General features: G+C 38.9%; 1 protein-coding gene across 1 annotated transcript in view; it reads left to right on the top strand.

The window, feature by feature from the left end:
• Positions 1-26,545, top strand: part of LOC108005713 (uncharacterized) — a 79,577-nt gene extending 53,032 nt beyond the window's left edge. The window contains exons 10-14 of the mRNA XM_036815629.3: positions 6,659-6,846; positions 12,913-13,554; positions 15,884-16,815; positions 19,744-20,102; positions 23,283-26,545. Coding sequence (XP_036671524.3) covers positions 6,659-6,846; positions 12,913-13,554; positions 15,884-16,815; positions 19,744-20,102; positions 23,283-23,635 — 2,474 coding nt within the window. The 3' untranslated portion in view covers positions 23,636-26,545. The remainder of the gene's footprint in view (positions 1-6,658; positions 6,847-12,912; positions 13,555-15,883; positions 16,816-19,743; positions 20,103-23,282) is intronic.
• The last annotated feature ends 1,454 nt before the right edge of the window (positions 26,546-27,999 follow it).

The raw sequence follows: 27,999 nt of genomic DNA, 5'->3' as shown, positions 1-27,999 counted from the left end.
AACCACTTTCAACATTCAATTTTACCCTTATTTGACAGCTTCGGTTTGGCCAGACTTCCCTTGCCATTCCAGGAAAGTTGTTTTGACGTTTTTCTGTTCATTGATTTACGGATTATTGTTGATGACATAGTCGGGGGAATCCAGTTCGCCGCGCTGAACTTAAGTTTCTTTTAAGACCCACCAGCCCTTCCAGCCCACTCAAACCCTTCTTACAGCGCCCTCAGCTGTTGTTACACCTAAAGTTTCGTAAAGTTTTTCAGCAAACTTTAAACAAAACCTTTCAATTTTGTTGCCTTCTTTTCCTTTTTTCTCTCTGAACGTTTGTGGAAAATTTCCTTTTTAATTTCATAAAGTCAACAGACGAAATCAAAGAAAGGGAAAGCAAACAATGAAGCGTGGAGCGGCGGGCAAAGACAAAAGGAATTTTTATTAGTGGTGCGGGTAAAGTTGGTTGGAGAAGTAATGTGGAAACTTAAAGGTGTTCCGCGTAAGGGATATGAAATTATGTGTTGTAAACTTGAAAATTTTATAAGATTTATGTTAGTTAAATTAATATACATTTTTAAGATGTAACTAAAGTTTTAAAAAGTTCGTACTATTCGGTACTATCGATAGTTTAAGCGATCGATTGCGACCCCTATCGATATAATCGATACTGTTGTAAATCGTAAAAGTACTTTTACTGTAAATTCCACCGTGTTCTAAAATTAAACCTAAAATACTTTGTATTCAACAAAAATAACTAAAAATCGAATGCTAAATTATTGGGTCCAAACCATCCATGGTTCCCAAATTGTAAAACCATCGATAGTATCGATTGTGATATCGATCGTTTTACCAACCTTATTTAAATCCTTTTATTATTATATAAAAAAATTGATTCTCACATTTTTAAAAACAAATAGCTTTTCAGAACAGCTAGTATATAAACTTATTACCTGTGTGCGAAATACGCAACCGCATACCCAGAAATTGGCTTGATATCGGCTGAAATTTTCCGGCATTTGAGCTCATGGATCGCAGGGGGAAATGGAAATCGAAGGAAATGGGACTGCGATGTTAGAGGAGCTGGCGAATATTTGCTGTTTAGTTTGCTTATTGAGTTGCAATTTTGTTTGCAATCAGCGGATGGCAAGGGGAAGCAATAGAAAACAACAACAGAAATGGCCAAGGGTGGAAATCGTGGAAATCTGGGAGGGGGGGTTGATTGGCAAACAACAAATTAGCATATTTGCACATAACGGCAACATTTTATTTGCATTCGAATGTGTGCGGCAGTGTGCGAGTGTGTGTTCTCGCATGTGTGTATGCGCTTTTATGTAATATCAATATTTAAACGTGAATTTGTCAATGAAGAGCAAAATGGTTGCAGCCTTCTATTAACTGTGAGCCATTTTTTGTGGGATTTGATTTTTAGACAAATATGGAAAATATTAAAGTTTGTTTACCCGAAAATATATTCCAATGAGCAGCGATTAGCAAGGGCTTTAATCAACTTTAATGTTTTCGCTTATCTGAATCCTTCAACTTTAGTCAGCCAAACATTAATTGGCTGAAAGCTTGGCAACTTAATTTTCCATGGAAATTAATTATCAGGGCAAACACCCGAAATGCGAAAATTTCCATCGGGGACACGGGGCATGCCTCTGCATATATTTATAGAGCTACTTTCTGCCCCCAGCTGGAAATTTCGTAAATTTCGGTTTTGGTGGGGCACAAAAACATAATTAACTCGCTCGATGCGATGCATATAAGTTTGGCCAACGAATGTGGGGCGAAAAGGTTTGTTTTTGTTTGCTTCTCGTTTATTATTTATTACGTTTAATTTGCTTTGCTCGCCGGGCCAATCATTTTTCGCTTTTTGGCTTGGGGTTTGTTACGCTTGTTGCAGTCATTCTGGTTATTGGTGAATTTAAAAATGTTTATTTTGGTTTAGTCTGGTTACACCCAAACCTCTTTTAATGTGCCTGGTTACGCACACGCCAGGCCCCCAATTTCAATTACAGAACCAATAGAACACATGTTATCCCCAAATTAATAGTATGAGATATTTTTGAATAAATTAAATTACAAAATTATTTTACAGGGTTTTTTATTTTACACAGTGTTTTAATTAATATGTTCTTTGAAATCACTTCCAATTAACTCAGTGAAAATCAAACAGCCTTTTCCCTAAAGTTATGCATAAAAAAGAATTTAATAAATTGTAAAGGTAGATTGAAAATGCTGGGAAAAATGAATTGAAATCAGCCGAAAGCGCCTGGCATATTTATCAATTTAATGTTGAATGACCATTAGGCTTATGGCGATTTACCGACAATTCAACAAAAACCAATTCAGCGCCATCAAATATGCGTGACAATCCATTAAGTGAAATATACGTAGTGGAGCCCATTGCATTTTAAATCGACCGGGCTGGAAATAGTCTGGATTCGGGTTCGGTTTTGGTCTGGCTAATTGTTTGAATGTGTTGAATGTAATGCAGCATAAAACGAAAATAAACAGACCCAGTTGGGGAATTCGCCAGGGGCAGATATACCCTACCCATAACGGCCTGCGGGGCGGGTTCTATTTAATTTGCGCCCTGGTTCGCCCCGAAAATCGAAAAACAACAACCACAGCGACCATCCAATAAACAATCAACGGGAAAGGGGAAAATGGGAAAGGGGGCCATGAATGGAAATGGAAATGCTACTCAATCAGCAATAGTTAGTTTGCAGGTTCCTTCCCCGGCTCTACGCTTCCCCCTGCAATCAATAAAAGTAACACCCCATAATTTAATGCCCCAAATGTGTTGCGACTACATTTTGCGGTTTCTGGCCAAGGGAAAAAATACAAAGCCACCGTGGCCGTCCGCCACCATCATTTCGCCACCGCCGGCGGCCCAAATGCACTCTAATAATAAATCGCAGGAATAACAATTTTATTGCCAGCGCTTGCGGTTTCGTATACCTGGTCCAGGGTTCCCAGGCCCACAAACACACCTGTCTGCGCAGTGTTGCCACTCGATAGTCGCACTTTATGGCCAGCTGATAAGCATATTATTATTATTGCTACTATTACGCACCCACACAGTCTCGCCTGCGAGTCGCAATGGCTTGAATTATTCCCGTACGTGTGTGCGCCCATATACGTAGTGCCTATTTATAAGCCTGGGGTCTGGGGTCCTCAGGAACACTCATTGTTGTAGCGCCCACGCAGTCAGCGCAAATGTGTCGAAGCGAAATTTATTACAGCCGACTCGGGCAACTGTAGCCAGATGAGATCCAGCGGAAACTGGGGGAGTGCGCGTGAGACCTTATTTCGATTTTTTCGGATCCGCATGCGATACTATTGCCATTTTATTCGGTTAGGTATTGGATGATATATCGGGATTCAAGGATATCAAATAATAAAAAAGCTATGTAAAAAAAGATAGTAAGCACTGTAAGCCTTTTTTTGATGAAGATCTTTTTTATAAGCAATTTAGGTTTCAAGAAACATAAACATTATTATTATCAAATTTACTTTGTTTAAATTTTTTCGGAACCTCATGCGATACTTGTATTATAATATTTGGTTAGGTATCATCAGGCGTGATGGATAAGAATATAGCATTGCTGAAGAAAGCTTTTTAAGCATTGTATAAATGTCCTTGAGGAAGATGGTTTTTATAAGCTATTTAATAATCCAGGAACATTATTAACATTATTATTCTCAAATGTATTTATTCTGAAGCTATAATTACATATTCTTGTTGTATACCTATGTATTGTACTTAGTATCGAAATTCTTAGTTATTACAAGGATTGTTTAAATTATAAAAAATTTCCTAGAATGAGTTTAAGCACAATACATTCTATAACTTTTTTTTAAATGCTAAAAACTAAACAATACTCAGATTTTAAATACTTATTAGCTAATTTTATTTAGAAATACAAATCCATCATTTGGATGTTTCACTAGATTCCATAGATATCAATATACAAATGCAAATGTTTTTGGCCAGTTCTGGTTTTATCCACCGCTTGTTTCAGTTCCACTCATATTTCCATCCCTAGGTATGAGTGCTCCCGGCCATCTGTTAACTAATTCACATGCCATGGCAGGAATAGCCAATGATTACATTTCATGTGCCATATGCATTGCCATACCCACACACCTACAGACCAGTCCACATATATACCCCTCCAGTGCGAGCTGTCGATTATTTTGAGCATTTTAGTTGCTATGTGAAATCACAATTCCCCAGCGAGCTGAAAAATGTTATTGAGATTTCTGTTGACAGTTTCGACTGCAAATTTAATGAATGTTCACTTTGGTTGAGCCACTCCGCACAGAAGGGCCTAAAAATCATACACTTGCATGCATTTGAAATGCGGGTTAAATTTGATTTGTATATTTCAACTGACAGAAATGGAATAAACAATGGATTTGAGGTTTAAAACAATGTACGTATTCATTATTCCCCAACTCTCGAATGTAGGCAACACTTTTTTAAACTCCCATTCAGCCTTCGCTGCTTTGGGGGAGCAGCTCATGTTTAAAGGCCACTTTACTTTTATACGCCACAACCAGCGAAATGTGACAATAAAAATCTCATAAAAACGTATTACTTAGCTAGCACTCTCACACTCGGTACACGGTGAAAAAGATTGAGTATCTTACGATAGGAAAAGATGTGAAAACCCGTTTTTATACGAAGGAACGCGTGCTTATCTCGTTGAAAATCATAAAATATATAATGTTTAATACATTTGAAGTATAAATAATAAACCTAAAGCAGAAAGCAAACACAAACATACTTACTTTAAAAAATATCTTTTTAGGAACTGTTACCTAGCAATAGAGGCCTTTTTTGTTGGGGTTTTGATTATTTATGTCTACAGTTTACATTATGATACTCAGCCTTACCAAAATAGGAATGTTTTAAGCCACTTCAAACAATTTTGGAAACAAATTACTTGATGATGAGGCACAAGTTCGCAATAACCAGGATTTTTCAAGTGTATTCAAGGAAGCAGAGAAAGCCTCCAACTGGCTTGATTCCTCAACTCCCCCACTCCGAAAAAAAATAAAAAATAAAAAGCGGGCTCAGTGGGCCGACAACTTTTGCCTTGTGGCAGCTGCAGCAACTTTTCCCTTCTGTCTGCCACTCGATGCGGCACGGCACACATCAAAAGTCTTTGGCCTCTTTCGCCGGCAAGTTGGAAAAGCTGTCGCAGCGGCTAGAACCGACGCAGGTGTTATCATCGATACCGTTGACGATTGTTTCCTTTTTATCGACTGGCACTTCAGCTTGCTCCGCTTTCCCCGCTTTCACCCGCTTTCCCCAATTTCCCAGCCAGCTTTCCTGCTGGCGCATTGCTACAAAACGTGGCGACTTTTGCCAATTGAAACGCCGAGTAGATGTTGCTTTTTGCCTGCTCCTCCGCTTTTTGCGGCGTTGTTTTGCTCCGGTTGCCTTTTTTAATTTGTCACTTGAATCAAAAGTTGCCAAAGTTGTCCCAGGCTGAAGCTGTGTAGCTCTGGGTTTTGGTTTGCTCTGCGCGTTGTTAGGCCGGTTCGTTTCGCTGCTCTTTGTTGCCGCTTCCTTTTGGCAGCTTTAATTAAAGCCGAGAGCCGGAATTGCAACATTAGGCCACTGCCGGAGCTTTAACAATGTGTTCTGCTCGGATGTTGCACAAAGTTAGCTTTGATTAATGATGGGGTCTGGTTAGAAATTAAGAACTGAGAGTTATGCAAAAAAAAGCAGGGAACAAAGAGATCATTAAACATTGAAAAAAAGTCGAATGTATAATGTTTAAAATATCTAGTTCCCTTTTTAAATTAAGTTTTTTTTTTATTAGTTTTATTTTTTAATGAAAAATATTTTATTAAATCTTTTTTAGTTTTAATAATCTTCCAAACTTAAAAGTTTACAAAAAACAAGAAAGAAAGCTAGCTCTGGCAAGCCGATGTTTCTATACCCTAGCAGGTCGTTAAAGAGCTTTCCGATTTAAGAATAACTAAAACAAAAACTAATAACTAATTAAAGCAATATTAATATAATGTTCCATTTTAATTTACTAAAGTAAATAAACGAGCTATAACAGACATTGTATTACTTTGACATTAATTATCCGATCGTTCTATGGCAGCTATATGATAAAGTCATCAGATTTTTTTTAAATTTTATTTAAAATTCTGAAATATTAAAAGAATTATAATCCAAGGAGTAGAAATTAATATGTCAGAAAACACCGAAGTCATAATTGATTTAAATTTAAAAAAGTGTTTTTTTTATCCTTCCCTTGGGAGCTTTACTGATTTTCAAACTTCTGACTGAAATCATATTACTCCCCGCAAGGGTATACAAATTTTAACTTAGAATAAAAGTTTATCTTTCCATTTAATGCATTCCTTTTATAGTTGGTATACCAAATTTTGTAATCACTATCTGCATACAGTACTCCAGAGATAAAAATAATTTATAAAAACAAAGGGAATCCCCAGACGGGCACACATTGTAAATTAACCCAAATCACGTGTAAGCCGCTTGTCATACAACGTTCTTAGGACATATTAAAAAGCGCCGAGGACGAGCGACCGAGCATCGGTGTACATAAATATCTATATCCTATATGTGCACATATGAATATTATAATCTCCCACTCACCCCCGTTTTTCCTCTTTCCAGATGATGTGCTATTCTCGCGTCGCGGTCGCATGGGACGCATTGTGAGTCCGCGTCACACGCTTCCGCCGAATACGACATGCACGTACCACTTTCACGGATATCCTGGTGACCTGATTTGGTTATCGTTCACCAGCTACAATCTGCAGATCCTGCAGCAGGCGATACACGACAACAATACGCTGGGACGGGTGAGTTGAGTCGAGTTCTGCTGAGCGTCTGTGTTTGCGCCATATAGCGTTTAACCGAACGGCTGTCGGGGGCGGGGCGGAATTGCACTGAGAAAAAATCAATTTTTAGCCAGGAATGTCTCAAAGATTAATGGAAGTATTCCAGTCATGTTTTTTGTAGTCGTGAGTGGTTATTCACTATTTTTCAACATATTTTAACTAAATAGATACCATAATAGAATACTTACAATTACAAGGAGTTCCTGAGTAATTTGGTATATACTAAATACAAATATGTTGATTTTTTATAGCTTGAAGCGGAGAATTCTTAAAAATATACCATCTTTAACAATGAAAGAACCCTGTACGATTTGTTATAACCCATCAAAATTTAATGGCTTGACTCCAAGACCAAACCAAACTTGGCTAACCAAAAACGCGATAGATAATATCTATCTTTAGGAATCCGTCCACTAGAACAAGGCAAACCCCTTAACCTAAGATCAACACAAATATGATAATACATCTTCTTTTCCTGAACGAAGTCATTATAAATGCAACGAATTACTCTTTAATGCCAGTGACTATTTCGCGCCAGTGTGGGAATCCAGCTCCTGTTATAGTTAACCGTTTACATAAATGCATAAAATTTATGCCCAAGGGAAGGATGCCGTGGGGGTGGGGACTTGGGTGGAAGTGGGTGGCTGGGTGGCTTACACAGTTTGCCGTTCGCATTGTCTTTTAAATGCACTGCGTCTACGCCTGCGGCGTCTCCTCCATATGCCATTGTCTTCGGCCCCTTTCCCCGGCCCCACATATCTCCAGATCCCCTCTACACGTTTTGCTATTAGTGCCAGTCGGTCGACACTTTGTCTCTGCTGGCCAATTAAAAATGCAGCCATAGAAATGCACCGTATAAAATGTATAATTAAGTGAAAGCTTACGCAACTCCTAACGAGACATTTTTGAGTCTGAAGTCTGCCCGCCAGCAAAGGCAACTGCGTCAAAATGCGGCACTGGCAACAACAACAGGGGCCATAATAAAGTCCTGCCGTCTCTTTCGAGACGTTTATATCCGTCTCTTTCTGCACTGGAAAAATGCATATATTTTAGATCTATCTTTAACCATACTACTGATAACTAAAAGGGCAGGTTTGGCAATACGACAGTTATCTTGGCATTGAGAAATCGATTCATTAGCACACTTTTAGGATCACGATTTAGGTGGTTTCAAATCTCCACTGATTTTTCTCAGTGCCCTCATCAGGGGTGTGTGCATTTTAAATGTTCGTTGTCGCCTGCCTAACGGTCCGTGAATTGTGTCAAGGTAGAATGTTGAGTTCGCCTGGACGAACTACGATAGCGCGTAATGTCGGGTCAGCGAGTGCCTCAAAGGATGCAATGCTGCCCCCAGTCCCCAGATAATTGAATGGTCATTTAGGCTAGGCCAGGCGAAAGTTCATTCGAGTTGCAGGCTGGAGGGTCTGCGACAAGGGGCTCTGATTTTCATTAAAGTGCGGTGATTTATGCCCAAGTCAGGTCATAACAGCAAATGGAGTATGGGGAGAGTGGTGAAAACTGACTTATCTTAATATCTGTTTATAATTTATAAGATGTATAGCTTGGGTAATTCAAATAATTCATGAAGAGAACGAGGATAAAATACTCATACAACTTATTTAAATTAAAGTGCTTATATCGTTTGCATATATGACTCCATGACTCTTATAAGGAAATAAATAAATTAAACTTGAATATATGTTCAATCCAGCACATTTCTTACATTTTGTTCTTACTTTGTCGAATCTACTTTATAGAGCACGATTTCATTTAGATGCAAATGTCTGACCCAGATTATTGTTTCTGTTGTTGTTCTCATCTTAAAGAGTTAACATTTGTGTACAAAGGTTAAAATCTAGTTAATCATTGGTATTCATAAGGGGTGGATATTTTTCCATAGTTCCTAAAAAGATCTTTTTATCATCATCAATAAATCCATTGCATTTTATATAACCCTTCTTAAAAATGGACTTGCCTTATTCCGACTTTACAATATGAAATCTGAAAGTTAAAACCGCTGTCAAGTTATAAAGCTGCCCTTTAAGTGCTTGAAACTTACCAACGCCTCTCCCATTTCCACCATGGCCCAAAAGATCACAGGGCACAAACGTGAGTTGAAATAATAGAAGGTGAAATGGAATGATATAGGGGACCTGTCAACATTTTGCGTGGTCTCATAAATGTCGGCGCATTACAAGTATTTCAAACATTTCTCGGCAGCCGCACTCCAATCATTCCCATTCCCATTGTGTTTTAGGTTTTTTATTTCGTCGGCGAGTTTTAACTTTGGTTCTTAATTTAAAAAGTTTGTTTTGCCTCGCTTTCTCTTGTGTGTGTATGTTTGTTTTTATTTTTCATCTGTTCGTTTTTTATTTTAGAAAATTCGCATTCACTTGTTTGTGAGCTTGTTGTTATCCCCCGCTGCACCCCAGCCCAGAAAAAATGGCATCGCCCACGTTCCAGTGACTTCAGTTCCCCAGTACCTGCTGTTTTTGTTTTTGTCACTTTTCCCTGGCTGTTACAAAATTCATGAACTGTTTTTGCCGTTTCCATTCTCGTACTCCCGCCCACCAGAGTCGCCCGTTTTGTGTTTTATTTTACACATATTTTTGTTCTGTCACTTTTTATTGTACTCCCGTTTGTAGCCGCTAAAGAGGGGTTGAGATGGATGTACCGAAAAAAATGTAGAGCCCAGAATTGTATCACTACAGAAACCATATTAAGAAAGATGAAGATATGTCAAAACTTGTGTTATTTCATAATTTTCTTAAGATTTGTTTTGCTAATATGAGAAACCCAATATTATGAGACATCTTTAAGCTATAAAAATATTATTAAAGATCTCTATAATATTAAATCCTTGGTTATATATAATAAATATATTAAATACCTTCAACCTGTAAAAACATCATTAAAAATCTCTATAATATTATATCTATTATAATATATAATAACCAACATCTAGATGACTTAAAATTTTTCATCTCGTTTTTTTCCCTGTAAGGTGGGTGGTGGTTGGGTGGTAGGTGTACAGATAGTAGGTGTTACTGCAAAGTTGTTTTGCTTTACTTCGCCCGCTGCCCCCTCGATACATATTTCTTTTTCTTTTTTTTGTTTATTTGTGTGCTGCTGGCAGCTTTTCATTTTTCGCAATTTAAAGTGTAGGTGAGGCAACTGCAATTGACACGGACAGAGGCGGCGTCCTGCGGGGGGCGTGGCCCGAAAACGGAAGAGACAATTGTGTGGGTGTTGGCTGAGAGTTCAGTCACCATTTATCTGTCCCTTTCCGTTTTTTCAGAGGGTTCGCCAAATTAATTGGCATCGAAATTTAACAAACGCCTGGCGAATGTGTCTACCAAAGATAAATTAGATGCCTCTGTTTCACGGGGAATACGTCTAGACGGAGAACGACCTTGAGCATATGGAATGCTGTCGGCAATTTATCTGATTAGAAGACAGGTGGAAGTTTCCATAGCCTGTTCGTCCTTCGAAAATGTCTCGAAGAATGTGGGAAAGTAAGAAAGGGGCAGCATGTGTGTAGTATGCCTTTGAGTGCGGCTTTTATTGGTGTGGTTTGTCTGTGGAATTTATTAAATTCATAAGCAGAGAAAGTGTTGGCAATGCGGGCATTTTAGGAATTTTATATTAGGCACGATTTGGAAATAGGGTAGGGGGAATATTAATTAAATGCTCCGTTTTGAGAGCGCGAGAAGGGGTAATCATAATTAACATTGAACAACTCGACATATCAGTTTTCCTTTAAAACAAGTACAAAAAGGCTTTGCTGCACGTATAATATTAAATGACAAAATCGGTGCAATATAAAAATATGGGCAATTCTCTACAGTCGTACAATTTAAAGCTGAAACAAACATGTTCCAAGCTTTTTTTGACATAAGGATTGATAAGCTCTTGATTAGCACTATAAGTGCAGCTTGGGATGACTTTAAGCCATTGTTCGTTTTAAAGATATGTACAAAATTAAAGCCTTTCGCACCAGCTCAACTTTCGATTGCAGCGAATCGTGAAGGAATACATTGATGCAAATAAAGTTAAAGTGTTTCCCATTCATTTTCCTTTATAATGTATATTTATATTAAGTATTTTTATACCCGTTACTCGTAGAGTAAAAGGGAATACTAGATTCGTCGGAAAGTATGTAACAGGCAGAAGAAAGCGTTTCCGACCCCAAAAAATATATATATTCTTGATCGAGTCGATCTAGCTGAAATCTCGAAAACTATAAGAGCTCAGCAATGTGCCACGCCCACTCTTACGCCCACAAACCGCCCAAAACTGTGGCTCCTACAGTTTTGATGCTAGAATAAAAATTTTAACTGAAATGTATTGTTCTCATCAATACCTATCGATTGACCCAAAAAAAGTTTACCACGCCCACTCTAACGCCCACAAACCGCCCAAACCTGTGACGCCCACAGTTTTCATGCTAGACAAAAATGCTGAAATGTATTGGTCTCGTCAATACCTATCGATTGATCCAAAAACAAATTTTCCACGCCCACTCTAACGCCCATAACGCTTAAATCTCTCTTCCGCCGGTAGGTGGCATATTTTAATCTCGCTTTGCTGCTTGCATATCTCCATTTCCCTTTGGTCCCTTTAGCTGAGTAATGTTTATCTGATAGACGAGGTACTCGACTATAGCGTTCTTCCTTGTTTAAAATTAAATGGTAATGACTGTTGCACGCGATTTATTATTTTGCAAGGTGGGATTCCTTTAACTTTATAGTCACAAGAACGGTTCTAAACCAAGTTTAAAATACACCGAAAAATACCATAAAAATACTTTTTGCCCATATTAGTAGGTATTGTCCCTATAAATTATCCAAGGACAATTGGTTAGCTTAATAGAGGATTTATCTAATGACAAACAAATATCGGTGCAAAATCATATAGAAACATGCTTTACTCAAGTTTCAAGATTTTTGGCTTGGTTGACATTCACGGAGAATGTCCCATATTTGGCTTATGTACATAATAGGGTCGATAGTAACATAAACTACTACCACCTGAAAATGAAAATGATGTGTGATAACAGCACCTGTTATTATTTATCCCTCAAACTTGTAGTGTCACCCTCTGTTGCACAAAGTCAAAATCTCGTATGCAGTTCTTGACTTTAACATTGGGGAATCGCTTTAAATTCCCAGTATTTTAAAGGCAAGAATATAAATGCACACTTTTCAAGCAAATCAAGTAAATTAAATGAGCAGAGGCATCGGGCTTAAATGGCTGTCAGTTAGTTTCTGGGCCGACACTTCGAGCCACCGACTTTGTCCGGGTCCGGAGTCTGTTACTTCAGTTTCTTCAGCCAAGCCACAGCTGTTTGCAACTGTCTTTTTCATTATTAACACAGTCAACAATAATCAGGGCCTAGGCGGAATGGACCGGAGCGGAATGCTGGGGAAAACATAAACATTGTCAGCCAGGAGGCGTCTAGGAAAAATATTTAATGCCTGCAAACAACAACAAGGAGACTCGAAGAATGCAAAGACTGTGACTACAACTACAAAAGGGGGCGAGTGTGGGGGCGTGGCAGGGGACAGTGACAAACGACAAATAACTCACACTTGGAACTGTTTGAATATGACATGTGACAAACGGAGGCGAGCGGGAAAACTAACAAGGGGAAAAACAACCAGCCGAAGGGAAAGCGTGAAAAACGCGTGGGGTGGAAAACATGACACATACTCAGCAAAAAACTTAAGAACATCTTTGAAAAAATTCGATTTAAAAATGTATGCAATTTCAGAAGAGAAGTAACAAACTTAAAGCTACGATTACATAATGAGAAAAGCCAAATCTTTCTTCTACAAATTTTATTTTAAATTTGTACTAATTTTTAATGAATGAAAATACTATAGGTACGATTTTGGAACTTAGGAAGAGCAATTCAAAATATGGCCTCTGCAGTTTTTCTTAGTGCACATAAAATAATGTCAACAAGAGAATTAAACAATAACATGTGTTCGCTTTCTTTTCCACTCTCCAATTGTCTTTCCGCAGAGCGATCTGCCACCGTGGATAACCCGCCTGAGGATGTGGGACAGTTATGGAACGTATGTGCCCATGAAATCGACAAGTTCAACCACCGGCCAACCGCCCCCACCGCCCCCAGTGGCTTCGTCCGCGGATGGGGGTAAGCCCACCCTCCTGAACCAGAGCAACTACGGCAGCTACTACTACAGTGCCAGCAACCCGAAACTGAATCGCAATCTGCGGGTCAACATCGACAATGCCTGGAACCCGGTGGACACCTACATCTACGGACCCACCCAGTCGAGTGTCTTCAACCAGGAGAACAAGTACAGTGGCTACCAGGGAGGAGGTCCGGGCGGGGGATCGGCTGGCTCCGGTAAGCCCATATCCGGGGTCAAGGACAGCCTCAACTTCATATCCAGTGGCAAGTCCTCCAAGGAAGTCTCAGCTGCCGCCGTCGTCAGCTCGGATCGCAATAGTGCCGTGGCCTTGATGAGCACGAAGGGAAAACGGCGACTCATGCTGGAGATCTACGACTACGAGACTCCAAAATTGTGTGATCATACGGCCATTGGAAGCGGAGTGAGCGGCAGCAGTGCCATGATGGGAGGCAACAAGCAGAGGCCCTGCAGTCCGCTGGAGAGCTACGTGAGCACCGGCCGAGATTTGGTAAGTCCCTTGGGAAGAAGTATTACGATAAGATATTTAGATAGATAGATTAAAATAAATTTCATTTTAAGGAGTGAGTATTAAATACTTAAAACTAAACTTTATCTTTAAAACAGACAAAATCTGAAAGGATTTAGACTGTATACCACGACCCTGAATGTGAAAACTTTCCATGTCATCACAGTTTTGGGAAAATATTGAGAAATATCCCATTAAATGACTTTTAGGCTACATAAGAACAATATGATCAAAAAATATTTAGCTAACCTTATGCACAGTTTCAGAGGACTTAAGGGGTTAGGGGTTAGCTAATCGATTCTCCCTGTTCAAAACATTAGTTTTATTTGTTTGAGAAATGGATTACGTAACATATGGACAGCCCCTAATTAGTAAATAAAGATAAAGACAAATTTTCAGAAGAAGATGGTAATCAGTTCTGTTCCGGCTTGCAGTTTCAAGAACTCTACTTAAATTCGATTTGTAACAATTTTAATACTTAGTAGGTCTTAATATTTTTAGTCATTTCTCTCAATCCAGTACCGGTTTAGGAGATATCGAATTGTTGACAATTATATTCACGGATTCAAAGTCAAATCAAATTCGATAAAATTGTTTGAAAGTTAAGCCTTATTGACTTTATTGCTGAAAAGTCGTTTTCCTTTCTTAACTTGCTGGGTTGCTGCCCAAAACTAGGCAACACTCATCCTCCGCCGACGACAGAGCAATCGAAACAGTGGCCTACCTTCAGGCGTTTGCCATCACAACGAAATAAACGAAAATAGGGACTTAACCAAAGGACTTTTCTAATTTGACAGCTGCCGCTGTGTGTTTTGTTTCGTTTTGGGCATGGCTTAAAAAAAAAAAATTAAAGAAGTAGGGAAACACGACTTTGTGACTGCACCTTGGCCGCCGGGCGAGTGCCGAATGCCGAGTGCCCAATTTGGCACGCCCAAGGGCCCTCACAAATAAATAAAACGCAACTGGAGAAGTGGGAGCTGGAAACTGGGAGTTTTTGGCAGAGTGCAGAGCGCTTCGTGTTTGCTTTAAACTTGACAAAATTAATCAAATTAAACACTCGACTGCATCGCCAGACGTGCACAAATAACGAAGGAGCAAAGCGAATTTCCCAGAGGCGGGCGCCAAATTCAAATTCAAATTCGCCAAAGCCCCGCACACACAGCACACAAAGCCAAATAAAGGGGCGGGAGCCTGGCCGTCGGCGGGGGCGTGGCAGGGGGTGGGGGCAGGGGCGGCACCGGCGGCATGCACGGACAAACAGACAACCGCAATAAGCTTGCTTAGCCTTTTTGACGTCGCTCCTCGTTGACAAATATGAACTGCAAATATTGTGATGCCAATTTGAAGCCTCCGCGCATTGTGCAGTTCTACACTCAGACTATAATTTCTGGACCCACAGATATCACAAAAATAGCAAAACCATAAAAACTAAGAATTTTAAAAAGCTTGCATATTGCATGGCTAATACTTTTTTGGAACTATTATTATTTGGATATGAATTCATATAACATTATATTCAAAGGGATGCAGTACCCAATCAAAAAATACTTAAGGTACATACTAATCTGTGCAAAAGTATGGTGAGTTTGTTTATAAACTAAAAAATCTTTATTTATTCTTCTAAATCAATGTAATTTAATCTACTTTAAAGTAAGTCCCGATAAAAAACACCTATGCCAACATTTTTCCAGACCTCGAAACATGCCAAATAGTCTTTTTCGGGATAGCCATATGCACCATCTTCGATTTTTTCTATCTTCTTCTGAGCTCGAAACGCGTTCCCCGGAGTGGTCTCTTAAGTTTTGGGAATAGCCAGAAGTCACACGATGCAAAATCGGTAAATTTCGGTGGTTGCGGAACCATACTCGTTGAATTTTTGGCAAAATGGTCACGAAGAACGATTGAAATGTGAGCCGGTAAAAACAAAGAGTTGTTGTTGCTCATAAATCTGGTCTTTTTAGTCGAAGTGTTCGGCCGGGTGGAAGGAATTCAGAGTGCACCACACCAAAAATATAAAAAAACCAATTCACCTTACTTAAATTTGGAGTCCAGAAAGAAGATACATTTTGGAAATTTCTCTAAACCATTTATACATTTCATATTTTCCTTACATTTAATTAATATAGTTATAAAACATGAAGGACATTGTTGCCTAAGGCACTTTAGTGCGTGTTAGATTTAAGTATTTGTGCATTCAGGATAGGGTGTAGAAATACAGTGTATACATCCTTAAAGTCTTTACTTTTCTTCATATTTATCAATCTTAACTCAAGTGTATTCCAACCCTCAAACTTCCATTTTCCCCTTGCAGAAACTGGAGTTCCACACGCACACAGGCACCGCCTTGTTCCCGGCGCAGTTTGCTCTAAACTACGAGTTCGTGGACACGGAACAAGGAGGCGAAACCTGGGCGGGAAGGCGCGGAGAGGATCCCGTGCCGCCACTCTGCTCGAGAATATTCAAGAAACGCAAGGGCAACATCCAGGTGCCAAGGAACGTGTTCCTTTACGGACGAGGTGGCGCCAAGAATATAACCTGCTTGTATCGCTTTGAGGCGGGTCCATCGGAAAGGGTGAAGTTGGTGTTGCACAACGTATCCTTTGGCGAAGGTACAGCCTGTACCACGGACTCGGATTTGCATACGGGCAGACCCCGCTGCAATCAACTGGATCCCGAAGGTCGCATCACTGAGCTGCGACTTTTTGACGTTCCATTCAGGGATGTGAAGATCCAACTGGGTTGCTTCTGCGATAACTCCAGTGCTCTGTACAGCAATGCACCACTCACCTTCGTTTCCCATTCGAGGATTATGGAGCTGTCGTTCACGGTTACACGGTTGAACATATCGGAGGACTTTGCGGATGTTTTCTTCTCGGCTTCCTATGAGTTTAAGAGACAGCCGGACTGCAGGAAGCAGCTGAAGCTGAAGGGAGCCGGCGGGGAGGATGAACTGAAGTATCCACTTAAAACGCAGGATGCCAGTTGCGAGGGCCTGGCCTGGTACATCGAAGCCCAGTCGGCCGAGAGGTCGCTCTTCGTCCAGACCTGGGGCGCCTATCTGCCCGTGGATCCCACCTCCGAAGATGCCATGAGATGTCACACCAAGAATCGGCTGATGATATATTCCGGACGACCTCTGCGACCCATGAGGGTGGTGTGTCCGGCGCAAAGTGGACCGAGGCCTATGTCGCTGCACATCTTCTCCGAGGACTGGACCAATGGTCAGCCCTTGTTCATGAACAAGTAAGTTGGACAAACCATATTAAAGAGTCCTAAAAAATATAAAAAGGTGTTCCAGGAACACTGTTCCTACACACTGTAATTAAGACAATGTAGTGCTTTACCTGGTTTCCAATAAGATAAATAATAATTATATTATTGTACACCCGGTAAAATAATATATTTTATATCTTTATGTTATTTTCTTTCAAATAGTAATATAATATTATTTCGAGGTTTATTATTTGTATAGGGTAAATTGGTTTAAACTTCATTAAATTCTATAAATTTGAAAAGGTCCTTCTCAAATAGTTGTGTATTCCAATAAATTTTCTAGTAGTGAACACTGAAATATTTACAATTTCACGCTCTGATGTCGCCCAACAAGACTGCCTAACCAATTACCCAGTCCCCACAAATGTATAAAAAATCTGGCAAAAACAAATGAAGAAAGAACAGAACTTGAAAACATTCATGCCTAATGGTACACAGACTCCTTTCCATTATCAAGTGCATGTGAGCTAAGTCCACTCGAGCAACTGAACACTACACAGAAAGCCTCTTAGCTCGAGTATTTTTTGGGAATTTTTCACTCAAAATTAATTGCATTTTAATAGCTGCTAATATTTCAAAAAAAACTTCTGCACCTATTTGCTCTGGTGCCAGGCTCTTCGAGCTCGGCGTCCTTCTCCGCAGAGCTCTATCAAAAAGTCCTGCTTAAAAATGCAATAACAGGAAATGGCTACGACGGCAACAAAATACAGGAAATTGAGCGCAAAGAAATATGCTATATAGAGACGAAAAAATGAAAACGTAAACGAGACGAAGTCCAGGCAAACAAACATGGCCGTCAGACATGAACACATGTATACAATTGAGGTCAATCATCTAGATATTCTAAGTTTTCAAAACAACAAATTGTTGCTAGGCCTAAACATATTAACAACGTATGAAAACTATATTGAGTTGGCTGAGTAAAATTGAAAATAAGTTATTAAATTGCGAAAACAAGGTTTTTTTATCCTTTAGAAATAATTTTTGTATGGACCATTTTGGTTATTTTAAAAAATAAATATTTATAAATAACAATTTTTTTGTAATAATGTACTAGAAGTGCTGTAATTCTGCTCTTAAAATTAAAATATAAATAAAGTAGTAAGCAGTGTAGTAGTATTATCTAAATAGGTAAGAGAACTATAAGCAAATATCTTTAAAATGATTTTATAATTCTATATATTTTTCGGTAGTTCATATATAACTTTTTTTATTGAATATAAAAATGCAGAGCGGATTTAAAAATGTAAAATATGCATCCTTGCCCTATCAGCACATACCGACTTCCCACCTGTACTTGTTAAGGAACCCCTATAATTTTCACCTGTGCTGTGCACATGAAGCATGCAAAGCGAGCATGAGGCGAAGACAGGTGAACAATGGGGTGGAAAGGGGTGGCAGGGGGCGAAACAGGTAAGAGCATTTTGCCCGCTGGAACTTGGCCGTATGTGCTCCGGCAATTTATGTCCAAGGTGCGTGCCACCGAAATGAACCGTTGAACCTGGACGTTACACTCGTTTCTTGGACAAAAGTCCGGGCAGTTGACCAACCTTCTGTCCTTTTCCCTGGTCCTGCATTTAACGTGTTGCCATTAAATTTTATGGCCAACTTTTTTTCCCTTTTGTCCATGTTTGCATTTTGCTCAATTTTGTCGCCGCAGAACATAAAAAAGGGAGAACGGATGGGTGAAAAACGAGGAGAAGGAATATTGCATTGTGGACGACATGTGAAAACATATTTTTATGGGACCCCAAAGGGTAATTGGACATTGCACTGGATATCCGAGCTGGCTAATGAGTGTGTTGAGCCTTTTTAGATAATTAATTGTGAGCTTTTCAACTCAGCTGTGAATTAAAATGGGCAAGCTCTAAAGCACAGTAATGTTTAAGAGAGATTGGGATGAAGTAAATGCAAACAATCACACAACGTCATCTACAACTCTTTTTAATTTTAAGGGACGAAAATAAAAGAGTACATTTCAGAAATGTAAGATAGTGGAAATATACCTATCGTAAGATGAGAAAGTAATACAAGCAACAAGGAGGGATTAAGTATTTTGAAATAGAGGGCTTTCTATATTGATTTTCAGTGAATCTAATTGTTCCACTCTTGTTGCAACCAAACTTTTGCGGCTAACTCGCTCAATGCGCGACTTAAGCCAAACTGCAAATAAGATATTTTGTCTATGGCAACTTGAAAGTTGCGAGTAATTAGTTGCACTTCAGCAACTACTAGGCGGTGCAGATACCAAGGAAATGGTATAGGATATACCCAGATACTTGTCCAAAAGTTATGTAGAGCACGAAAGACGCAGTGAGAAAAGCAATTGCTTTTTTGCTATACCTAACAGAATAACTAGCTGTCAAAAAAATTTTTGCAATAGCGTATGATACTCGATTTATTTTGTAATAAGATTTATAATTTTGTATCCTTTACTTATAAACTAAAATAAAAACAATTAGACATTACCCATGGGTTATGTTTCCGGTGTAACACCTTACTAAAAAAATTCATTATAATTTTAAGCAACCATTTCTTTACTTCCTTTTAGTTAGGATTAATATATATATTTTTGAAAACAATGTAATCAGATTTTTATCTTCTAATTATGATTTACCATTGTTTTTACGTCATTATAATAAGCAAAAAGTAGGGCTTAAACCCTAGTTAACCAATAGTATAATAATAAATGTTTTTATACCCTTGCAGAACCCTCTGCAATTTAATTTTTTAATATATTATTAAAAAAAATATTGAGTATATGCTATTTTCTTAAACAAACCTTTATTAAATAATTACATTAAATAAATAAATATATATTATTATATTACATTTCTTTTATAAGCCACATTTGTTCACAGTGATCTCACATCCCGATTTCCATCTATGCCTTTCCAGACCAATCAGCCTGGTGCTGGAGCCCATCCTGAAGGAGCCCGGCGACATCTCCTTCACGTGGCTGGAGATCCACCGCACCAAGAACGCGCTGCTGCAGCAGTTGGACCTGCATGTGAATGCGAGCGTGACCACGGGCATGGGCTCCCAGAGCTCCTCCCAGTCCTCCCCGGGTTCCGGTTCGGGGATTGGCGGGCTGGGCTCCGGTGGGTCAGGATCCGCTGCCAACGCCGGAGGCTCTGCAGGCGGGGCAACGGCCAACGAGACGCTGAACGAGTTCGGCTTCTTTCCCAAGGAGTCGGACTGCGAATACAAATGTCCTGAAATTGATGCATGCATTGCGGCCAGCCTGTGGTGTGATGGTAAGTACAGATTGCCGGCTGAGGCCACAGCCCATTTCTCAGAGGGTTGCCGAATGGGTTTTTGCATGAGAGCACTGCATGCAAATAGTTTATAGAGGCCGACGTGGTCCGGAAACTTTCATGCGTTCACCAAAATAGGTCAGCAGAAACTACTTCCAAAAAAGTTAATAAGCTAAACACATCCTGAATTCTTAATAATGATTAAAGTCAAAGAGATTGAAGTAAGAAGTAAGTTAGTAAGCTAAACTCATCCTGAAATCTTAATAATGATTAAAGTCCAAAAGGTTTTGAAGTAGGCTTTCATTAATTTTAAGTTCATTAATAGTGTCTACTTTCCTGCATTTCTTTAAAACACATCTTAAAGTCTGATGAGCGAATACTATTTTACCAAACGGGGAAAAATGAAATTATTAGCGTTTATTTTCCATGTTCCTTAAAATGCTAACAGGTAAATGCTAGTGTTTTGTTTTAGAATGATGCTCTTCTAAAAAATGTTATAACCGAGTGTTACTCAAGGTATAATCCACGCCTTCCCTTGGGTATGTTTTATAGTTCTCATGTTAAAGTAATATAGCTTTAGGATCGAAATTTTTAAACGTTTTCTTGTCTCAATGTTGTTGCTAAAAGAGGAATTTGGGAATAATATGATGCTATCGTACAACCTTGTCAAAGAAATATAGATTCTTTATGTGGAGAACTCTTATATCCCTCTGAAGAGTCCTCGAACTCCCCTCTGACCTGGAGTTTTGCATTATTTGTACGTGATTTGGCGCTCAGTCCAGGGCTCTGGGCTATCCATTTGCAGCGTGCGCTCGGCAGTAGGCAACCAAAAATTTCACTTGTGGCTGGCTTGTCTGTTAATTTCGAGGCAGGCCGTCCCGCTTTTGTAATCAGGCAAAGTTTCCTGACAACTGCACACAGGCTGCACCAGAGCTGCTGGTTGTTAGTTGCTTCGTTGGTCGGTTGTCGTCGTTGTCGGCGGTTGTTGGTTGTTGGCGGTTGTTGGCCGACTGGTGGGATGGCTGGTTGTTGGACAAACCCGCAGCAGCAAAACCCCGAAATGTCTTGCGCAAAAAGTTTGTCCCAGTCCGGCGGCAGCCCAACCCAAATGGCCGCAACAGCTGGGCCAAACTTATTTGCGATGCACTTGAGAGATGAAGGACAGGAAAAAATACTGAAAAATTCGAAAGGTCCATAGAAGGTTTAATACCCTGTTTAGACAAATCTAAAAGTTATCTTTAAAGTCATGTCGGTATTGTCATTAGTTTTTCAACATTGCTACACTTAAATATGAATCACCATACACATATAATTTTTTCAAATTTAAATTTTTAAAGGGTATAGTTTTCATCCGCCTATAACTACTCGATATTCAAATATTGCAAGAAAAACCACTATAATATTAATGACTGCCTTGAACATTAAATATATATGTACATACAAAAGTGCTGGCTCTATCAGTATTCCATTCAATAGGGTATGATTGCATTTTACTAACACATTCAAAGCCATATAGACTCTTTAAAGTGTTCGCTTGGGGGGAAAAATACAAAAGCCGGCCTGGACTTTGCCTTTCTAGCTTCAATTATTTATGGGCAACCAGGCGCGTCTGCATCTGGAGCTGGTTAACCGCAAAGCCAGGGCATTAAACAAGCTTTCGGACCCCACGGGCCACTCAAGTGACACTGCATTCAATTTGTAACCATAGAGTAGGCCACCCGGCTGCGATGCCCATGCTCCCTCCCCAAAACCCCAATCTACTTTCAATTTTTCAATCAGCGCTCGAAACTGCCTCTATCTCGGTTACTGAATCTGTTCTTGCACTAAGAGAAAATTATAATTTTTTTCTTACTCTGGTGATATGATACTAAACATGAGCTCATCTTCAGAGAACTTTTGTATTCAAATTGTTTAATTTAATAATTCGTTAAAATTTATTAAAATATATAAGTAAGTCTAAACTAGACTTGATCTACAAATTCGGTCGAAATATAGGTCTTACATATAATCAGAAAAACATTTGCTACGAAAAAAGTTTTTACAAAGATTTGCAAATATTTTTAAATAATTCTGCAAAATATTTTTTATTTTATTTGTATTTAACTTTTTTTTGTAAAGCTTAAGATGGCAGATAGATTTAAGTACCAGACACTTATTCACCCAAAAAAAATCTTCGTGTGTCAATTTGATAAGTGTGGGTGAAAATGACACTACACCCAGGATCAAATTATTGGGATAAATTTAATCCTAAATAAGTATCAAAAGTATACTACATTGTATGAAAACTCATATTTGACCCTAAATAGTGTAGTGATAACAACCGTATCGAAGTCGATACCGATAAAAACTTTTTTTGATTGTTCGCGTTTCGAACTGCGCTCAAGTATCGGCATTTGAATTAAACATCCGCGGGAAACGTTGTGCGATAGACCAATGGGTAAAATGTCTGTCTCTGGTGCGAAAGGTCCCCGGTTCAAGTGCGCGCCGATGCTGTACGATTTATAAGAATAATATCTAACATTTCCTCTCTATCAATTGTAATAAAAAGGTTATATATATAAAACGTTTCCCTATTTCAAATAAAAAAGAAAATTAAGTTTGTCACGAGTGGGACTCGAACCACTAACCCTTAGGCAAGTGCATCAAAAACAATGCGCTAGCACTCTGAGCCACGCCTAAATTTTTATATCCAGCGGCAAAATGCTTTTTTCTGACAAAAAAGCTTTTTTGTAGAAAACTTTTTTCAAGTGACAAAGTGATCCTATATTAGGGTCAATTTGTATCAATAGTATCACATTGATACCTAAATAATGGCATATTGATGACGTTTTTTTTTGGGTGTTGTAGTGATTTAGATCTTAGACCACCTTATGCTTTGGCAAGGCATGGTTTGGTTTGAAGAGTGCTGAAAAATCCGAGTCTGTTTGGGGCACTACAGAAATCTTTTTCAATCTAGTTACAAGTTTAATCGAATTTTGGTTTTAAGAGATTTCTGTATCACACATTTGAAATTTGTACTCATAGTCGAAGAAATGATTGTGACCTCAATGTTTTTAGAGATTTCCGGGACTGGTCGTTTTTAAGAATCAGTTTATTTTTGTCAGAGGGAACTAAAATGGCTAATGTACCTTTATTATCGACCTCTTTTCTAAAAGTATCTGACTAATCCCTGCCTTTCAGGTCACCACAACTGCCCCAGTGGGTTCGACGAGTCGGAGGAGGAGTGCGGCACCGCCCGCAAGCTGCTGGAGTTGCCGGGCGGTGTGTTCGCCGCCCTGGGCTGCATTGCGGCCGCCTTGACCGCCTGCCTGATATTCTGCATGTTCGGCCTGATGAGGAAGCGGAAAAAGTCGGTGGTGCAGAAGGGCGCCGGAGTGGGCGGAATGGGCGTGGGCGGCATGGGCGTGGGCGGGATGGGCGTGGGCATCGGGTTCATGAACGGAGCGAGCAACGGCAACGTCTCGGCCGCCAGCATCGGAACCCTGAAGAAGGACTTCAAGAAGGAGGCGCTCTTCATAGACCCGGCCTCCTGACACGGACTACAGCCGGTCGAATATATCCACGTGGACCGGGAGACCACCGTGTGATATGTTGCCGCCGGCTGTGGCATCACCTATGATCATGTGGAGCTTTCCATGGAGCTGGCCTGACCGATGGATCAGTCCGCTGATCCCGTTCAAAATCTGGCCTGGAGATTTTAAAGAAACAGAGTCGACGCCTGGAGGTATGAGAACACTAAAAGAAACTACGTTTTAAGCCGATAACTTTTTCTAAACGCTTCTGGGAGTAACAAAATGCGCATGAGCGTATTAGCGTATGTAGTCCTAAGGAAAACGTGTTATTTAGTTGGTTATATTTTCTTACACTGCCATTATTAACTGTATTGATCAACTAGTCTGTATATAGTTTTTTTTTTTAAATTAAGTTAAAAAGAAGTCAGGACTTGGAAAGCATAGTATTCGATATTGAAATTTCGTGTATTTCGATATGAATTATTATTTATATATTAGTTCCGATTGAATTGAATCATTATAAACACTATTTAATGCAGTTCGCGTCTAATTATATGAGATCTTTTCAAACTAAAAACACTTTAATGATCAAGTTAAGGTTCATTTAGTATTTCAAGCAACTCCTCAGAGGTTTCCGAACAAAACATAAATGAGTAACTTAAATTTAAAATGAAATCAATAGTACGAATTATTATATGAATACCAGTCCTAACTTCTTCATAATTTCTTATATTTGGTAAAGGAATTTCACCACATTTCATTTAACCTAGACTACATACGACGAGCAAAATAAGAAAAAACTATTGTAAATTAGGTACCTTTAAAACCAGTTAGATCAGCTAGAGAGCAAACAATTCGTGGGCAGTTAGTAGATGCCTTCGGCATATTTACCACATAGCACTAGCACCCTTTAAAAGAAAGTAAACAAATTACATTTAGCGACTAAACGGAAGAGATCAGAAACTACAATGAAATTGTATAGAAAGAGCAACTCAAAGAGCAGACCCCTATCCGTAGGGCCTCTCTGGCATTACTTTTAAGCGACTAGACTAGGAATAAAACTGTTAGCAGCATTTGAAAACGAGTTGGGGAAGGTCGAGGGAAATCTCTAAAGTGTTGTGATCTAAGGCATGCACATACTGAACTATGTTTAAACAGAAGCAAATCGAAGCATTTACATGATTAATACTCACAGCCGGATGCGTGGTATGATATACACATATTTGTATAGGTACTAGCTATATAGACTAATAAGATGGCAGCACTTTTGGGTTTTTATCGTACAGCACAACACATAAGCAAAGGACATCACCTAGTGGTTTATTATATACAAGTCGATACAAGTTAATAAAATGCAATTGTTATTAATGAATTAAGTAGAACTCCAAGCCAGAGATATGTTCACTTTCATCTTAATCGAGAGAACTGCCAAAGGATTATAAAACAAAACAATCAATGTAAATATTTCTGTCGAGCAATTACTTGTTTTATGTCAGCATTTATGTTCGTAACATGAACACAAATTGTTTCCCATAAGTAGCTGCATTAAGTAATATTCCTAAAGGTATTTAGACTTTGTAAAAACTACATGCAAAGAGTAATAATAAACTGTACGCAAAACTAACGTTTAAGTCACGGCCCATAACCCATATAAACAATCAAACTTTTGGCAGTTGCAGTAGAATTAAGCAAACACCAAACAAAAAGCGTAAAACAAGACATAAGTACTTTATTTTATAGACACTAAAACTAGGAAAAAATTATAAAACTGAAACAAAACATTCACTGGCAGCAATGAGAATTTTAAAAATTTAAGAACCTCTGCCATCTGCAGGCAGAGTTCACATCCATAAAAACCCATTAAAATTTCAAATCCAACCGAAAAGCATTTGTATAAAAAAATATATGATTTAGTCTGCATAAAAAGGTAAAAGGAAGTATATACATAAATTAAATCAAACATTTTCGGTTGGCATTTTTTGATAGCAAATAACCTAAATATTTATAGCCGAAAAGAAAGAAAAAACGAACGAAACGCACTTTGTACAATTTAATAAAAAACAAAGAAATATTGTTTCCAGACACACACCACGGCATACGTATAGGATATTTTACACGCATTCAAGTAAGGGATAAAATAATACTGAAAAATATATGAAAACGAAAACAAATTAAATTAATTAAAATGGCGCATAGGCCAAAAATGCATTTTTGCTGCCGGAAGTTGAGGATGCAACAAAATATAAGGAACACCGTTGGCAGTGCATTTAATAGGTAGCTTTAGGACCACCTGGAAGTGGATCGATCCACGCTGCAACTACTTCGTTGGCCACCATTGTCACACAAAACACTCACATCTCAATCATCAGTTCGGTTCAGTTCCTTCTCTCAACCAAACCAAACCAAACTATGGAAATTTCTGTGCCAACTGTGTTTAAAGTAGAACCCAAAGATAAAATACGAATAAAAAGAGAGCGAGTGAAGAAATTGAATTATGACCGCGCATAAAACATTGCATGTAATTTATTTGAAATGTTCGAAAAACGTAGACGAAAAGAGAAGAAAACTGTGCGCGAGATGGTAAATAATAATAAAATACAGACAGCTGTGTAAATAGTCAGACGGCGTACAGTCTACGCATATTTAATTAAAACTCAAAATAGAGACCCAATGGGAAAGGAGATCATGTCTTATGTTCGATGTTTTCAAATCCCCCACTTCATTTCGCCGTTGGATAGCGTAAGTTTCACTTGTATGATAAATAAAACTAAACAAATATTTATATAGAGATATTATACGTATATGAAAAAGGAAAACCTTAAAATAATGACGCACTGAATCAAATAGATGAAACGAGTATTTAAAACCAAGACAATTAAAACCAAAAAGAACTTTAAGCAAAATAAAACTGAGAAAAAATGGAATTTAAAACAGCGCACCTGTCTTTATTAGCCGAATTTGGGGCTGCGGGTGGCTGGTTGGCTGGGTGATTTTTGGGGCCTGTGGGCGGAATGCCAACTGTTCCGTTTGACGCTTGGGGGAAAACCGTTGGCCAAACTAAGGCAAACTCAAAATCGTGTCCAAATAGCTGGCAGTCAAGTAGGCCACAGATTTTGATTGCCCGCATCCGGGCAGCCATCGGTGGACATCCTCGAAATTCGGAACATCGAACGAGATGGTGTTAAAGCCAAGCCGGCTGCTCCAGGCGTGGGCTCTCACCGGTTGGGACTGGGACTGGGTATGGAACTGGGAATGGGATCGGGCTGTTGGTTCGGGCCTTCCCAGAATTTTGACCCGCCCAGTGGACAACGTTAGCGTTAACCCGCATAAAACATAAGCCACCGAGCCTGGTGCTCGTGTTGTGTGCTCTATGTGCCACAGATTCCAACGCCTCCCCGAACTCCCCAGTTCTGTGACTCTGTGTTTATGGCCGGCAGCTCGGTTTGTGGCCCTGGCAACTTTGCCCCTGGACTTGGCCAAAATGGCTTTGATAAGCGTGGGCGACAGAAAGCCCTGAAAATGCTAGCGAGGCGTGGCAGAGGACTATTCGCAGAGTTTGAAAGGGTTTGACATCAGGGTAAGTACTTAAATAATTGGGCTTTTGCTTATATGATTTGGTACATTTTAGGTACATGTAAGCTTAGTAATATTCGGAGAGTCCAAAAAAGGTCCATCCAGTAGACATGTTAACTGGTGAACGGATCATTAGAAAATTATAATGCAAAATCTTCCGACAAAAAGACTAAGCATTATCGGAACATACTTTTGAAGTTATCGTGTTCATCGGATTCCAGGTCGTGGTTTCGAGAAAAAAAAGCGATTGTATTGCGTTATTGCGATCTGAGGAACATAACTTTTTACATTTTGGGAGTGAAAAAACTATACCCAAAATTTAAAACAATGTTTTTGATTTTAGCTTTTAACATGTACACCCCTAACCTTTAAAGTCTAAAGCTAGCTGGAAAAGACAGACAGACTAATATGTTATATGTAAAAAATAATTTTAGAAATTGTTTGTTCAATCGATTTTTATCTTAAATCTTCCTCGATTATTTCCAAATTTTGAAAATAATAAAATACCCTTTTATTACTTCACCTATACCATTAAGTTTTTATTTGTTGTACACTGTAGCCAAAAGTTTAAAACTTAAGGACTTCGGCCGGACTTAGATTTTGTATACATCTTATGATGAATAAAGCAACATTTTAATATGTTTGTTAAGCAAAAACGTACACAGCTTAGATATCTTTATTTTTATTTCCAACATTTTATGTAATTTATTTTTATTAAATTTATTTTATTTTTTAAAAATAACACATATAATACTAACCAACCTCACTGTGTTAAATTCACACTCAAACACCAGGCCAATATAATATATACG

Source organism: Drosophila suzukii, chromosome 3 (assembly GCF_043229965.1).
Source record: "Drosophila suzukii chromosome 3, CBGP_Dsuzu_IsoJpt1.0, whole genome shotgun sequence".
Taxonomy (NCBI): domain Eukaryota; kingdom Metazoa; phylum Arthropoda; class Insecta; order Diptera; family Drosophilidae; genus Drosophila; species Drosophila suzukii.
This window is presented reverse-complemented; position numbering and strand designations above follow the sequence as displayed.